The sequence below is a fragment of the Phoca vitulina genome, unplaced genomic scaffold, assembly GCF_004348235.1.
Source record: "Phoca vitulina isolate PV1807 unplaced genomic scaffold, GSC_HSeal_1.0 scaffold26, whole genome shotgun sequence".
Classification (NCBI taxonomy): Eukaryota; Metazoa; Chordata; class Mammalia; order Carnivora; family Phocidae; genus Phoca; species Phoca vitulina.
The window spans coordinates 3,239,195-3,253,780 of record NW_022589729.1 but is presented as its reverse complement, the minus strand read 5'-3'; the positions used below and the strand labels follow the sequence as shown (position 1 = coordinate 3,253,780).

At 50.1% G+C, this 14,586-nt stretch overlaps 1 protein-coding gene across 2 annotated transcripts in view; it reads left to right on the top strand.

Moving 5' to 3' along the window:
- The window catches only part of RXRG (retinoid X receptor gamma), an 84,187-nt gene that overhangs the window by 30,153 nt on the left and 39,448 nt on the right, over nucleotides 1–14,586 (top strand). Inside the window, exon 1 of one of the 2 annotated variants that reach the window (XM_032422430.1) lies at nucleotides 10,424–10,746. The exons of the other annotated variant lie outside the window; for it this stretch is intronic. Within the exon in view, the coding sequence (XP_032278321.1) occupies nucleotides 10,698–10,746 (49 nt within the window). The 5' untranslated portion in view covers nucleotides 10,424–10,697. Of the gene's footprint in view, nucleotides 1–10,423; nucleotides 10,747–14,586 lie in introns of those variants that run through there. 2 annotated transcript variants of the gene reach the window in all.

The window sequence follows — 14,586 nt, the reverse complement described above, 5'->3', positions numbered from 1 at the left end:
ACAAAGCTGTCATCCAGCACAGAGTGTGATAAAAGCCAGTCATCCATTCACCAACGATTCATTGCCTATCAGCCATGTCCCAGGATTCAATGATGAATAAAAGAGATGTGGGCCTTGCTCTCACGGAGCTTTCTGTCTGTGGAAGGAGACAGGTGTTAAGAAAAGAGTTGTACAATTGTTTAATTATACCTGGGATGTGTGCTTGGCAAGGGAGAGTGGATGTACCACCAGAGCATAGAAACAAAGGTCCCGACTTCTGCTGGGGGGCAGGGATGGGGGGCGTGTGACACAGAAAGCTTCCGAAGCAAAAGACTTTGATCCACAGAGGTGGGATGATGAGTCTCACTGCCCCCCACCCCCAAAGGAAACCGAGGTCCCTGCCTCATCACAATTAGGCCAGGCCTTCAGTAGACATTGAGAAAAGAGCAGGAATTTCAAAGGGCATGAAGGATGGGTTTTTAGTAGCAGCAAGTTCAATGATATTCATCTGTGGATATGCTTCATGTTGAGAAAACCCAAGGGTCACAAGCCTAAGCTAGTTGTGGACCACAACAGGGAGGTACTCAGCGCTGGGAGGTGGGGGTGGGAGTTTCAAGAGCAGGGAGAGAGAAGGAGATATGGACAGCCACACAGAGAAGAGGGAGAGGGGGAGATGAGAAAGAGAGAGAGACCTCCCTGGGAGGATCAGGAAGAGGTGACATGTAGGTGCCCAGAGAAGGACCAGCTAGGATTCAGCTAATGGGGATGAATAGTGGGGCGGATGGTGTTCCAGAAGGATAAAGCAGCTTGAGCGAAAGCAGAGAACAAAGGAGAAGGAGTGTGCCAGGTGTGTTTGGGGAAGAGTGTGCTGTGCACTTTTCTGGAGACTAGCATGGGCTCAGTCAAGGGGAGGACTGAAGGTTTGGAGAAGTGGAAGGGGACCCAGTGTAGATACCTCCATGGGCAGAGGGGGGGCCATGAAGAGTATCTGGTCTGAGGAGTCCCATCAGAGCTATGCATTAGGAGGATTAGTCTATCGGGAGGGCACAGGATGGATGGGGAGGGAGGGTGGGAGGTGCCCTTTCACCTCACTCCCACTGTCCTCCTGGCCTACCAGGGAGATCAATAAATGGAAGTTTTAACAGTCCTCTGCCTAATTGCCAATGGAAAAGGGGTGATGAATTTTTAGCCCTAATCATGATTGCTTTTTTAAATTACCTGGTATGACTGATCCTTCCCTGAAGTGTAGAAAGGGTGTATCCTTGCCCCTCAAACAGTTGGGGAAATAATGGATGTTCAGGAACTGCTGATAGGATTAACTGAATTTCCCCCCTTTCTGCTTTAGCTTTTGGTGGCCTGAAGTCCTTGGGAGCTGTTTCCATCTGCCAGGATGTCAAGGGGAAGTCCTCTCTGCTGCCCCTGCCTTCTCCACCTTGGATTTCAGAGCCCTTCCAGTCTTGGCTGAAGACCGTGAAGGATCAGGACCAACCGCATCCGTGCAGGGCCAAGGCGGGAGGGGGCGGCATCAGCCTCAGACAGAGGCTTTGATGAGGCGGCACAAAGGCTCCAGTCCTTAAATATCTGTGCCCAGCCTGCTGCTGTGTCTGAAATTCCCCCTTAAGAGTCACTGATGTTTGGGCAATTCCAGAAATAACGCTTCACGTTAACAGCTGCCCAGGGTGACGTCACCGGCAGCCAGAAAACCCTTCCTCTCCCTGTGGGCCATTGCACTGGGGAACTGCTTCTAGATCTGCCCCTACCCCGCCGTCCTTCATTTCCTGTATCCCCAGCTCTAACTGGGCATCCTCTGGGGCTCCTTCTGCCAGGGTGTTCCTCTTCAGCCAGCCCTCTGTATCCTGAATGCTTTGAACTATTTCTCCTCTCTTGGGCCTACTTTCTCCCAACTAAGTCTTTCTCAAACCTATAGCTGCAGGCAAACACCGCCTCACTCCTCCCTCACTCCTCCTTCACCCCTGACCTCAACCCATTTTCCAGAACCTTCATCTGACCAGAGCCTCGGCCTCCTGCCTGCTGGGGACAGGGTTTGGACAGTTCAAGGATTGCATCTTCAAGGTGAAGGGTGGTAGAGAGAACACAATATTTAGAGTCAAAAGAATTTCCTAAGCTTGACTCCACTACTTATACCAACCGTGACTTTAGGAGCTCGGCCTATGAAAAGACATTAATGTTGGCTTTGCAGAGTAACCAGGAGGCGCCAATGAGTAATCTCTAACACCGCAACATGGCGCGCATACCCGGTTAAGGTTTGGCCTTCTCTAGATACCATTCCGTAAAGCTGTGATTCTTAAATTTCAATGCCTATGGGTATCACCTGGGGAGCTTGTTAAAGACCCTCATGCCCAGGCCGTCTCTAGCTCCAAAGATTCTGAATCAGAGAGTCCAGGCAGGGCCCAGAAGTCTCTGGGTTTAACAAGCCTCCTGGATGAGTCTCGTGCAGATGGTGTATGGACCCTCTGAGCAACCCTACTGCAGGGGTAAATGTCTCAGATCCCGACTTCCTCCACTCATTCTCTTCCGTGTCCCGTGGTTGGTACCAGCTCAGTGGGGCCTAGTTTCCCTTCTGAGGCTACTCTAATACACTAAGTACAGAGATTTCTCAAACTCTCTCTGATGTTGCTAAATATCGACTTTGAAGACCTTCCTTGTGCCACATCCCTGCCCCTGATCAACTCTCCCTCTGCCTTTAGCTATTTCTATTCATTTTTGCTATTCGGCAGTTACCTGAATGCTGGTGGTTAATGCAGCTCTCGCTCAATGCCTTCTGGAACTAAGTGTTTTCTGGCCTTTTGGGATTAGCTGCCTGGAAATAGAGTTAGTTATACAGTGTTTGGCTTTTGGCAGTAAGAGAACTATGTCTTGGCTGAACACTAACTCAAAAGGCCTTCCCCATTACAGAGAAAATCATTACAGCAAGATAAATTCTCATGTCCTAATATCCAACATCCTTTCTGACTGCAGCCCCCTTGGATTTGCTTTTAATAATATTTCATACCTGCTTATAAATAAGCTATAAAAGCATGCTGTAGACGATCAGGTGTTATGCACGGGGGAAATTTTAATACCATTGCTTATATAATTGCAAGACATTCCTCTGATGTGAATACCTGAGAACAGAACAAGGTCAGTTTTGCCTACGTCCTCCTCTGTGGCATCTATATGCTCAGTGGCTCTTCCGAGGGGACAAAAAAGTGGTTTTGTTGCCATACAGAGCCCACGGCCAGGCGCTCATACAAGAAAACCCCGTCAAATATAACAGACACTTGCCCTTATGTAAATTTAGCTCTACAAGTGGTGGGGCCTTTGCGCTGTGCTGAGGGTAATGGTGAGGTTCTTGACGTCCCTGTCTGCCCCCCCTGCTCAGCTGCCAGCAATGATAATCTGCCTCCTGCAGTCACTGGAGGGTATATTTAGAGCCTCTTCCCCAAGAGCGAGCTGGATCTGAAAATAGATCGCTTGGCCTGTGTGCGATTGGGTTGCAGCCTCTGAATCTACACCTGAATATATGCAGCCAGTAGCCAGCCCGAAACACGTCTGTTCAACAGAATGTAAGTGCCAGTGGCCTCGTCTTGGGGGCTGGGCTCTACGCCAGGATTGCTTCTTCCCTCACGGGACTTGAGCAGGCCTTCCTGAGGTCTGGTGCTGACATCCACCTCTTTGGCTGTGACTCCTTGGATCTGGACCCAGTCTGGATTAGAGTGTCCCATATTTGAACTGCTGGCCTCTCTCTAGAAGGGACCAGATGTTTCCCTCTGGTCTCAGCTCTGTGTGATCAGGGTTGTTCTGTATCCTGAGAGCCCCCATGTGCTTGGCAGCTGTGGTCGAGTTGTTTATGACAGGGAGTGTTTTTATGACCATCATTTGACTGGGAACAAAGAGATGGAGGCATCTATGTAACCGTTCTTTCCACCTTGAAAATGTTATGACAACGTTATTAGTTCGGAGTTAAGGGCGGTTGAAAGTTACCCTTAAACTTGTAGCTTATAGCCTCGTGAGAGCAGGGATAGAGCCTCTCTGGTTCATAGCTGTCATCTTAGCATCCATTCAATAAGCATTTATTAAGCACTCACTGTGTACAAAGCAAAATGCTAGATTCTTTGATATTATAAAGATGAATAAGTTGTCCCTATATTCAAGAAGAAGGTCCTAGTTCAACAAGTAATTATGATACAAAGGGAAATTAAACTAAATAAATATTTAAGCAAGTTTTTTGGAGAACAGGGAAGTACTAACCGTATGTAAGGGAAGATTTGACAGACGAGACAGCCTTTAGGTAGTACCTTTAATGAATAAGATTTTGATGGCAGAGGGGCTGGGGTGTGAATATGTCACACATGGTCCCAGCAAACCTCAAGTCAGTATATGCTAAGTCCACACAGCAGATGGCCTCAGCCACCACATCTCCTGCTAAGCAAGAGCTTCTTGTGCTCGTAAGTTCCAATTGCGTGTTCTAGCAAATGGGCAAAGTGGATTTTACCGGTTCCTTGGAATCATCCCAGGAAATGGTTTCTCATTTTTTGCTGATGGCTCCTTCTTAGCTTCCTGTTAAAGAAAGGTTCTCTTTCTTTAAGTCAGTAGTCCCCAAACTCATCTAACTGCGCATTAGGATCACCCAGGCTTCTTTTAGCAGGTCCCAAACCCAGACCACAACCCCAAGCCAATACATAATCTCTAGAGGTGGATAAAGGCTTCTGTAATTTTTTTAAGCTTCCCGGGTATTTGTGATGCCAAGTTTGGGAACAACTCCCTTAGGGCAAGTTTAACTCGGCTTGTTTCACTAGTGACTGGAGCAATTGGCTACGATACTAACAGGACTGGTGGCTAAGCCATGGGGGACGCCTTGTAGATAAAGCATGTGTCTTTGAACACCTTTTAGACCTTATGGAAATGGCCCAGGTTTTGGTGATAGCTGAGACAGTCCTCATTGAAAGCTGATCAGCTCTCTTTCTGAATCAGGCACCTCATTTCCGTCCTCAGAGGCTCTCAGTCACCAAGATGGATGTACTCTATTAATGCCAGGATCAAGTCTGTCCACACAGGAGTGTATGATTCCATGAGAAGGAGCCCATGAAAATGAAAATTGGGTTGTAAAAACTGTTGGGAGTCTAGGAACAGTCCCCTCCTCATGTCTAGGGCCCTGGGGTTGACATCAGGAGAGGTTAGCATAATCAACAAATTTTCGTTCATTCATTCATCCTTCGTGCAGTTATTGGATTTCTATTATGTGTTAGACACTGTTGTAAAGGCTGTTGGGGTTGCAAAAGGGACTCAGACCCAGTTGCCAGTTATTTAGGGTTTCCTGCCTAGTAAGAGGGCTTTTCAGATGCGTTCAAGATAATCATCCAAGGAGGGACGTGATGAGGGACACACGAATGGTCCCAACTACGGGCTGTGGGAATCTAGGAGAGAGTGGTTCCAACGGAGGGCCATCGAAAAGTGCCCATGAGAACAGTCTTGGGGAAGGGCGGTATTTGGACAGAGAACAGAAAGAGGGGAAGACTCTTCTGAGCAGAAGAGCAGAAGGAACACACACGCAGAGATGGATTCGTGGGGTGGCAGCCCTGGAAAACAGTGGGTTATCTGAATCTGACCAGCATGTGAAGGGGAGACAAAGCCAGGAAGGGAGGTTTCCAGCAGTGCGCAGCTGACGTGGCGCGTTGAACACAGAACCAGGGGCGAGACAATGCACCCATGGAACTCTTGGAAGCCAGGTCATCTAAAGGGGAGACCTGAACATTGCACTCCCCAGCTTCTGGAATACACTGAGCTCATTCCCTCCTCGGGGCAATGAGACCTACTGTTCCCTCCGCCTGGTCCACGCTCCCCCCACCTCTTCCTTTTCGCCCAACTGAATCTTATTCTTTCTTTAGATCTGAGTATAACTGTCATTTCCTCAAAGAAGTCTCCCTGACCTTTCAATTTAAATTATATTTCCCTGCTATAGTCTCTCATCTCATCCAATTATTTTCCTTCATAGCACTTATCATGGCTTCTAATGATATATTTATGTCTCTGACTATTTGTTTGCTCTCCAGCTATTCCATCAGACTGCATAAGCTCCATGAGGTCAGGGACTTGATCTTATTGTCTCTTAGTGCAACCCCGGTGATTGACAGGCAAAAAGCTCTCAATAAGTTTTGGCTAAATGATAAGTGAATGAATGAGTGACAGCAAAGAGGAAAAAAAAACCAATATGTAAGAACCTCCCACCCCATAACACATATAATAGAAACACATCACTATTAAGGGAAAGGTCAAGGTCTGGTAAAAGACACGTTGGCTGGGAGTCGGAGTCAGGGGCCTGGTCTTATACCCATTTCTCTCACGTTCTAGTTGTGAGACCACATCTGAAATCTGACTGGTTAGAGTGGCTCTCTTTCCTTCCCTGACTTCACAGCCTTGGACTCAAATTCCTCATTTATAAAAATAGGGTAATACGGTATGCCCTGCTTAACTCTAGTATTTGGGAAAACACATTGAAACTTTATATACTATTAGGCAGGTGAAGTACACACAAATATAAAAATGTTAATTGGTGTCATCAGTGTAGAGATATTTGCCTCTACATTTTATATCTAATAAATGACTTTGGTTTTTATTCATGTTGACTGCAAAATAGTATTTTCTATTGCCATTGTTCAAAAGCACGTGCACACACACACACACAAAGAGACCAGCGGTTAAGCTATATCCTTTTATTACCAGGGTGAACATAACATATGCCGGGTCTGTGTCAAACATACTAGTGAAAACAGATGCCCTTTTCATTTACTCAAAGGCACTAATGGCTTTAATAAAAGCAGAACATACCACTTAAGAGAAATAGATAATTAGCCTTGACAAGAAGTGAGCTCAGAATTCTTATGAATGAATTAGCTAATTCCCACTATGGACATCGAACATTTGGTTTTTCATTTGCTATCCTAATGAGAACCCAGTAACAGCTGGGGGCAGTGGGGTGACTGAAGTCAGTGGGGTTGTCTGGGAAGGGCTTAGGTCAGGCTAATGTTGTTATATCAATAATGGTCTTAGACAAGACACTGTGGTACCAGCCAAAAATGTGGATTAGAAAGAAAAACCATATTTATATGTCTTGTACTTTAGACAAAGTTTATGGCTTGTTATGGGATGTTAAATCATATGGAAGGTATCACAAGGAAAGCATGCGGGGATATTTTGGTATAAGCATAGCAAGCATTTTTTTAATGCGAACATATTTATTGAGCACCTACCGTGTTCTAGCATATTTAGGCAGGAAAGCAATTTATTTGGGGAAGCAGGTCGGAGAAGGTGAATGGACATAACATTGAACCACAAGTTGGGATGAACGTACTGTGCTCCCACAGTGAGCAAAATAGACCAGAAGGGATCATTGGAGAAAGGGAAGAAAAAAAAAAAAAACAGACAAACAAGAAGATATTACTTCCTTGTATTTGTATAGAACTCTGGAGTGTAAAACAAACAAAACCCCAAAACCAAACCAAAACACATGCTCTCCTCTCATCCCATTTGATCATGAAACAAAAACAAAACCCAGAAGCCTTAGTGAGGTGAGTGGTGTGGGTGTCCCCCCGCCCCACCCCCAAGACTAAATGAGCTTGCCCAAGGTCACACAGCTAGAGAGCAGTGGGGCTGAGGTCCTGGGCCTTATGATCTCTATCCCAGAGCACTTTCCTCCCGATGGAGCTTCAAGGGTAGGTTGAGACAAGACGGTGGGGCCTTTCCATGCCAGGCTAAGGCTTTTGGTCTTTATTCTGGGAGCCGAAGTGGTCAGGTACACCTAACTTAGCAAAAGGGGAAGAAAGTAGGGTCTACCCCACACTGCTGACAGATCATCTTGACATTGACCTTGAATGAGGCTCTAAGGAGAGCTTTTCAAAGGATGGTTTCTGAGAACTTGGAAGAACCCTTGCCAGCACTGGTTCACCAAAAAGCCAGTTGTGCTGGAATAACTCATTTCTTTCTCGGACACGCGTACCAAATGGTAGTTTGTGTTTTAGTAAGACACTCGCTGCAGACACTTCTGTGGAGAAAATGGACAGTTACGGAATTGGGGGGTGGATCCATTTGCATTTAATTTTCAAGTTGGAGGGGATTTTGGAAGTCCTCTAGCCCTGTTCCATCATTTTACCAATGAGTAAAAAGAAACAAGGGGTAAAGTGACTTGCTTAAGTTACATCATCATCATCATCAAAATAGCTTATACCTATTGAGCATTAATTGTGTCTCTGCCATCTCCTAAGTGATTAACGCATGTGGACTCAATCCTCATCACAAACCTATGCGGTCACCGAGGCCCAGGGAGAGTCAGTCCCTTGCCAATATCGTGAGGCTGTAAGCAATGGAACTGGGATTGGTACCCAGCAAGGCTGGCTTCTGACTCGCTTTCTCTGCAGACACAGCCTCTTCAGGCCACACAACGAGTGTTGTATGAGCCAAGTGTCCATGGTCCTCATAAATGGATGGTACGCTGGTCTGCTGTAGGACGTCCTTGCTATGTCCTTTTCAGTATTTCTGTCCCTAAGTTAGATAAAATATGGGAGCAGTGCGTCAGATCTTCAGAAGTCACAAAATGGGGGGAGGAATAACATACACTGGATGAAAGAAGCAGGAACCCCAGAAGATCCGGGGTGATGAGTGAACCCAAATGTTGCACTTCAGAGGAGAGGATGGTATTGCATGTTGGCCCCAAAGCCGATCGCCCAAGAAGAGGATGAAGACTGCGTATAAAGGAGAATACAGCTGGGTGGGTGGGTGGGTCATTTGTCAAGTTAGTTCTATGCGAATTCACACATGGGGCTGTCCAGGAGCTCATGCAGGGAGGCGAACAGTACCCCCCTATTCTGCACGGTCCGCATCTATCCAGTTCTCAGCTGAGCCTCTGAGGTCAGCCCCCAGCCAAGGAAGCCCCGGGCACACCACACCTTCCCAGTGACAGCCTGCATCTTTCTTCCTCCTTCCTGACCGACTTTGGCTCTGATTCCCATCTGGGCCCCCTCCTCCCTCGTCATCCGGACTCTGTTCCTGTCTCTGGGCCTTTATTCTTAGTTTTTGCTCTGGGTTCTCTTAGCACTTAAATCTTGATTTTTTTTTTTCCTGTGGGCCTTGAGTTGCCTCACCTCCCTCCATGTGCCATGCCGCATCAAGGGCAAACCTCTCATCCTGTCCCAGCCTCTCTGAGCTCAGCCCACGACCCTGGTGGGTGTGCTGACAGCACCCGCGTTGCCCTGCCAATCCAAACACCGGGGGGAGGAGACCCGGATCAGAGCTGAAGTGTTGTATTCAAGCCTGGCCGACCCCCTTCCCCTCCCTGAGGGTCTCCCGGAATTGAAGTGTATTCCTAGAAAAAGAATAGGTTGTCAATAGACTCGAATACTTGGTGATACATGGGATGGTTGAACGAGGCAAGGGTGCCTACAGAAGTAGATTATGGGCACGGGAGATTTATCTGTGAATTTGCAGAAGATCCCCACAGGCCCCTCTTGTGTGGTGGCAGCGAGTACCCTAGAGCCTGTTGGCAGAAGCTACAGAGAGGAGGTAGATGTCAGTTCAACTAAAAAACTTTCTTATGGTAAGAGCTGTCCGGAAATGGAATGGGATAGTAGTGAGCCTCCCATGATTGGAGGTATCCAAGTATAGGCCCGGCAGTAGCTTGTCAGGAAAGCTGTATAACAGATCCGAATATCAAAGGGAGACTTGGACTCTTTGATTTGTGGCTGGTTTCCACCGGAGAGTCTCTGGCTCAGTGAGGACTCAGTGGTGCCTTTCAAACAAGGGCGGGTGTGTAAGGTGAACGCATCCCTCCAGTGAGCGGCCACCACCGCCTCGAGCCAACGCGTCCTCCCTGCTCGCACGTGTTCCCTGTGAACCAGCTCAGGCTCCCAACTGCACCCGTCAGCTTCTACTGGGAGAGCGCAGACAAATGCTTCTGGCCCGTAGGGCAGGACAGGCCCACCCCACATCCAAGGGAGGCTGTAGCTTCGTTTTCCATAGCTGGGGATGGAGTCTCACACTTCTCCGATCTTGCGCTAACGAAGGGGCTCTGTTCTCTCTTGGCCCTCACCCCTACCCCCCCCCCCACCCCCCGGCACAGATCAAACACCCTGGGCACCGGACAGACAGGAGCCCGAGTGGGAAAATGCCTCTTACTAAAGCCCCCATCGCTGTCTGTGGGTGCAAGTCAAGGAGGAGGCCCCTCCAGAGTCTCCCGGCCCCTGCCACCCGCCCCCTCCCTCCCTGGCTCCTGCCCTACGGGGGGGCGGTCACGCCGCGATCTGGGCTTCCGGGACGCTGGGCCCCGCCGCCCGCAGCGCCCCGGGGAGGCGCGGAGCCGGCGGAGCGCCCGCGGCGGCCCAGCCCCGAGGGAAGCACAGCAGCAGCAGGCGCCCGCGCGCGGCGGGGCGGCGGGGCGGCGGGGCGGCGGGACGCGGCGGCGGCGGCGGCGGCGCTGTGCGTGGTTACTGACAGGCACCAGCTGCTGCGCCGCCCGCCGCCCGGACGCGCTATGTGGCCGCTCCGAGCGAGGGGCAGATTCCAGACTAATCCCGGAGGGCTGGCCCAGCCCGAGCTGCCCGGGCTGCGAGGAAGCGATGACCACTCCTGTTAGCCCAAGTTGAAGGCAGCCCGGCTGCGCGCGGGAGCCCGGGAGGCCGCGCTCTTCGGAAGACGCTCGGGAGAGGAACATGAGCTGAAGAGTCAACATGTATGGGAATTATTCTCACTTCATGAAGTTTCCCACAGGCTTTGGCGGTGAGTCCTGCGCTCGGGCTGCCCCGGGGGGACCTGTGTGGACGGGCCGGAGGGGAATCGGGAAACGTGGACAGCCGGATGCTAGTGAACTGGGAGGAGGGCATGTATGTTTGTACGCGTTCGTAGTGTGTTTCCGCGCGAGTGTGTCTGTGCGTGCAGGGGCGGGGAGGGGAGAGGGCATGGTCGGAGGTGAGGCTCTGTGCGTAGCAGCATGAGTGAGCAGAAGAGAGGGCATGCAAATATTCCAAGAGCCTTCAAACCCACCTGCCTGAGAAGATATCTGAGACCCAGATAGAACAAGAGCCTTGTTAGAACCCAGTGTTTTTGTGTGCGTGTGCAAAGTGGAAGGGTCAAAGGCAATCACTAGGATGTACCTATTATCCAACTTGTAATGAGAAAAATGCGTTGAAAAAGGTTTTCCCTGTCTATTAAGAGTCCCTGCGATACTCGGGAACAAGGGCATGATTGTTTTATTTAAAAGCAGATCTCCCTACAATTGGATTTTTAAAAAAGAAAACGGAGCACTTGAATTTGCCACCGTGTTTTCCTTCCTCTGTTGTCTTCCCTTTTGATTTGCTAATAGCCCCGCGCCCCCTCCCTGCTGCTTTCCATTGCTGGGGTCTCCGCCTGCAGTTCCACTCCGAGGTGGAGGGTCGGGTCTGGGGGCGGGAGTCTGCGCTCCCAGGACCGGCAGGCTGAAGGTCCAAGTCGCCACTTCGCAGGGGCTGCCTTCCGGGCGTCCTGAGGCTCCCTCGATTCAGTGGCAGAAGCTGTCCAGCTTTGAATAAATGGAACCAACAGCTGACCAACTGGCCTCTCACTTGTCAGCTGGTGGCCTGTAGCTTGCGTTCTTGGGAGCCAAAGAGGATCTTTTGCCCTGCGGATGCTGGCAGACAGGACAAAGCAGAAATTCTTGTTAGGTCTTGAGAACTGAAAAGTCCCTGCTCTGCGGACCTCCTGTGTGGACAGATAGGCAATTCATCCGAGGGCTTAGCAGGTAGAGCTTGCCTCCTTTGCAGGGCAGGACCCTCTGTGAGGCGTGGAGGGACATTGCAAGGTGGATGTGGTCCCTGCCGGGGAGGCATTGGGCCAGGGGGCTTGCTCATTCATTCAGAGTGCCTTGGGGAGTTTCTGGGAGCCAAGCGTGGTGTTAGGTTCTGGGAAGACAGATGTGAATGAGACACGGTCTCTGCCACTTGGACAGAGTAGGCTTATCACACAGACACATTGTAATATTTCATGCTCTGTGCTCTTTGGGATGCAGGAGGAGGCTGTTGCTGGGACACAAGAGGTGGGGGGCCATGGATGCCGTTCTGGAAGAGGGGATGTTGAAGTCATTGGGGCCAGTCTCATGATATGACCCAGTAAGAGTGGTGGCCAAGGCTCTGACCGGGACATCTGATCTCATTTATAGTTGGGTCCTGGGTGTGAAAAGCCTTCTCGGCTCCCATCTTGGTTCCATTCACAGCTGAGACACTTTTTCCTTTTCCCTCTGAATTCAGCTGTCTGAGGTCTGAGGGATGTGCTTGTCCTCGAGATCCTCGGGAACCCCAAGGTCTGGGAGGTCATGGCTTCATGAATGCCATGGAGACCCTCTGAGCCAGTGGGAGTGAATAACTGGGTAAAGATGGAAAGATCCAGGGAGAGAGCTAAGAGAAAGTTTGGATAAAGAAGGTCTAGCCCCAAATTCAACGGGGATTGCCTGCTGGAATCTTGGAATGTTAGTCTCCTCAGGGACCTCAAAGAGCATCTTAGACCTCTCATTTTATGAGTGGAAACAAAGGACTCAACAAGGCAGGGACCAGTCTAAGGCTATGTGGGGTCTGAATGGGAGAGACCTTCCAGAAAAGCCCCTGACTCAAACTTATAATAGTACTCCTTCAATCTGATCTAGTGAAACGAGCATGAAAGAGAGAGAGAAAGAGCGAGGGAACTGAGTTGGATTCACATACTAGCTGTGTGACTTTAGGCAAGGTATTGAACCTCTCTGAGCCTCAGTGCCTTCATCTCTAAAATGGAGCTGATAATCCCATTCTCAGGGTATTGTTTTGAGAATTAAATTTGAAAAGGCAGCTACTTTAGTGTTGTCCATGTATCTGGTACTTAATAAAAGTTAATCCCCTCCATTTTGCTCAAGCATTAACATGCAGATTAATTTAAAAACCAAACATTACTGGAGAATAATGAATTAGGAATCTGGGGAAATAAAATGAAATCCTCGAAGACGCATATACTTTGCTGGCTTCGAGTCTCACAATTGTGGGGGCTCTGGTAGTTGGTGTAATTCGGTTTCGGATACAAGGAAACACACCAGAGCAGCCATAGAAGAAAATACACTGATGCAACATGGGGAGCGGGAGGGAAAAGGGCCATCAGGTTGTTTAAATGTCTTCCTCTGATGCGACTTTTCCTTGTTCCCGAGGGAGGAGAACAATTATTTTGTTTAGTTCTGTTGATGTTTTCCATTTTGTTGGCGTGTGCCAGTTAGGAGGCTGCTAAAACACCGAGCCAGAGGACACGGCCCCAGTGCAGGGAGGTCTGTCTGAGAACTTGGCAGTGAGGGAGGAGCCCCCCCCCCCCCCCCACAGGCACAGGGAAAACCTGAGGACTGGAGTGGCTGTCACCTGCAGCCTTGGCACAGAGAGTGGAACCACGTGCATGCAGTGATTCGGTGCATGCCCCCCTGCCTTTTTATATAGCAGCAAATGGAACTGCAGGGAGCTCCTGTGATTCCCTATGAGGGTCTCTAGGGACACCAAGTCACCCTTGGGAAATGACCCCTGGGGATTGTGTCTGGGGCTGTGCTTCCCAGATGTGAGATCATCGTCCCATCGGTGAACGAGGGACGGGTTAGATTGGCCAAGGGGTGGTGACTACCTGGGTCGCCGTGGTCTCGCAGAGGTGCCCCGTCTCCCAGCACCTGGCCCTGCCTTGTGATGAGCAGAGAACCCTTCTCTCCTTCTCTCCCAAGTTCTGGCTTGGCCGGCTGCTCAGTAAGAGATTTGTTGGCCTGGAGGAGACAGTTGCTGCTTCTAAGAAGATGGCAAAACAAAGCCTGTAATTCCCCCATGCAATTGTGCGGTAATCCTCAGGGTGCGAGCCGAGAGCAGGAGATCAGTTCACGAGCGCGCGGCCACACGTCCGCAGGGCCCGCTCCCCTTGTGAGCACTTGACACTATGGGCTTGGGACAGCCCTCCCAGGAGGCACCATGATGATCCTGCTCCTTTTGGAGAGGAGGAAGCCGAGGCACCGCACAGCGAAGTGGCGTGCTGAAGGTCTCGTGGCTCGAAAGTGGCACTGGCCAGGATTTGGACACAGGCAGTCGGGCTCCAGAACCCCCGCTCGGCTGAGCTGCCGCTCGGGACACCGAGGGCCACACACTTGCTTCGGGATGGGGACGGGAAGCCATGGGAAGCAGCACACCCCTTGCTGGGGTGAGGAGCCCTACTCCCGCCTCGGCACTGCCTGGCCTCTGAGGAATAAAACACAGGAGAGCCTTGCAGTCACTCAGGAGCAAGGGACTCTGGGCATTAATTGCTGCTGCTCCTGGAGGCCTGCTGATCTGCAAGAGTCCTGCCCAGCTGACCCTGACATTTGTGTGGAACACTCTGCTTTTCGCCTAAGGGTAGCCACAGAGGAGCCAGAGAGGGGGGTTGGGTTGGAGGCACGTGTGCCCACGCACATGTGTGTATGTACGGGGGGCAATAGGAGGATGTGTGTGTGTGTGTGTGTGTGTGTGTGTTTGTACACGGATGCGTGCGCTAGAACATATTTTTCCGCTTGCAAATGTGTGGGTGGTTAATTGGGACCTACCATGGATGTAAGTGGTTAGGGTTTAT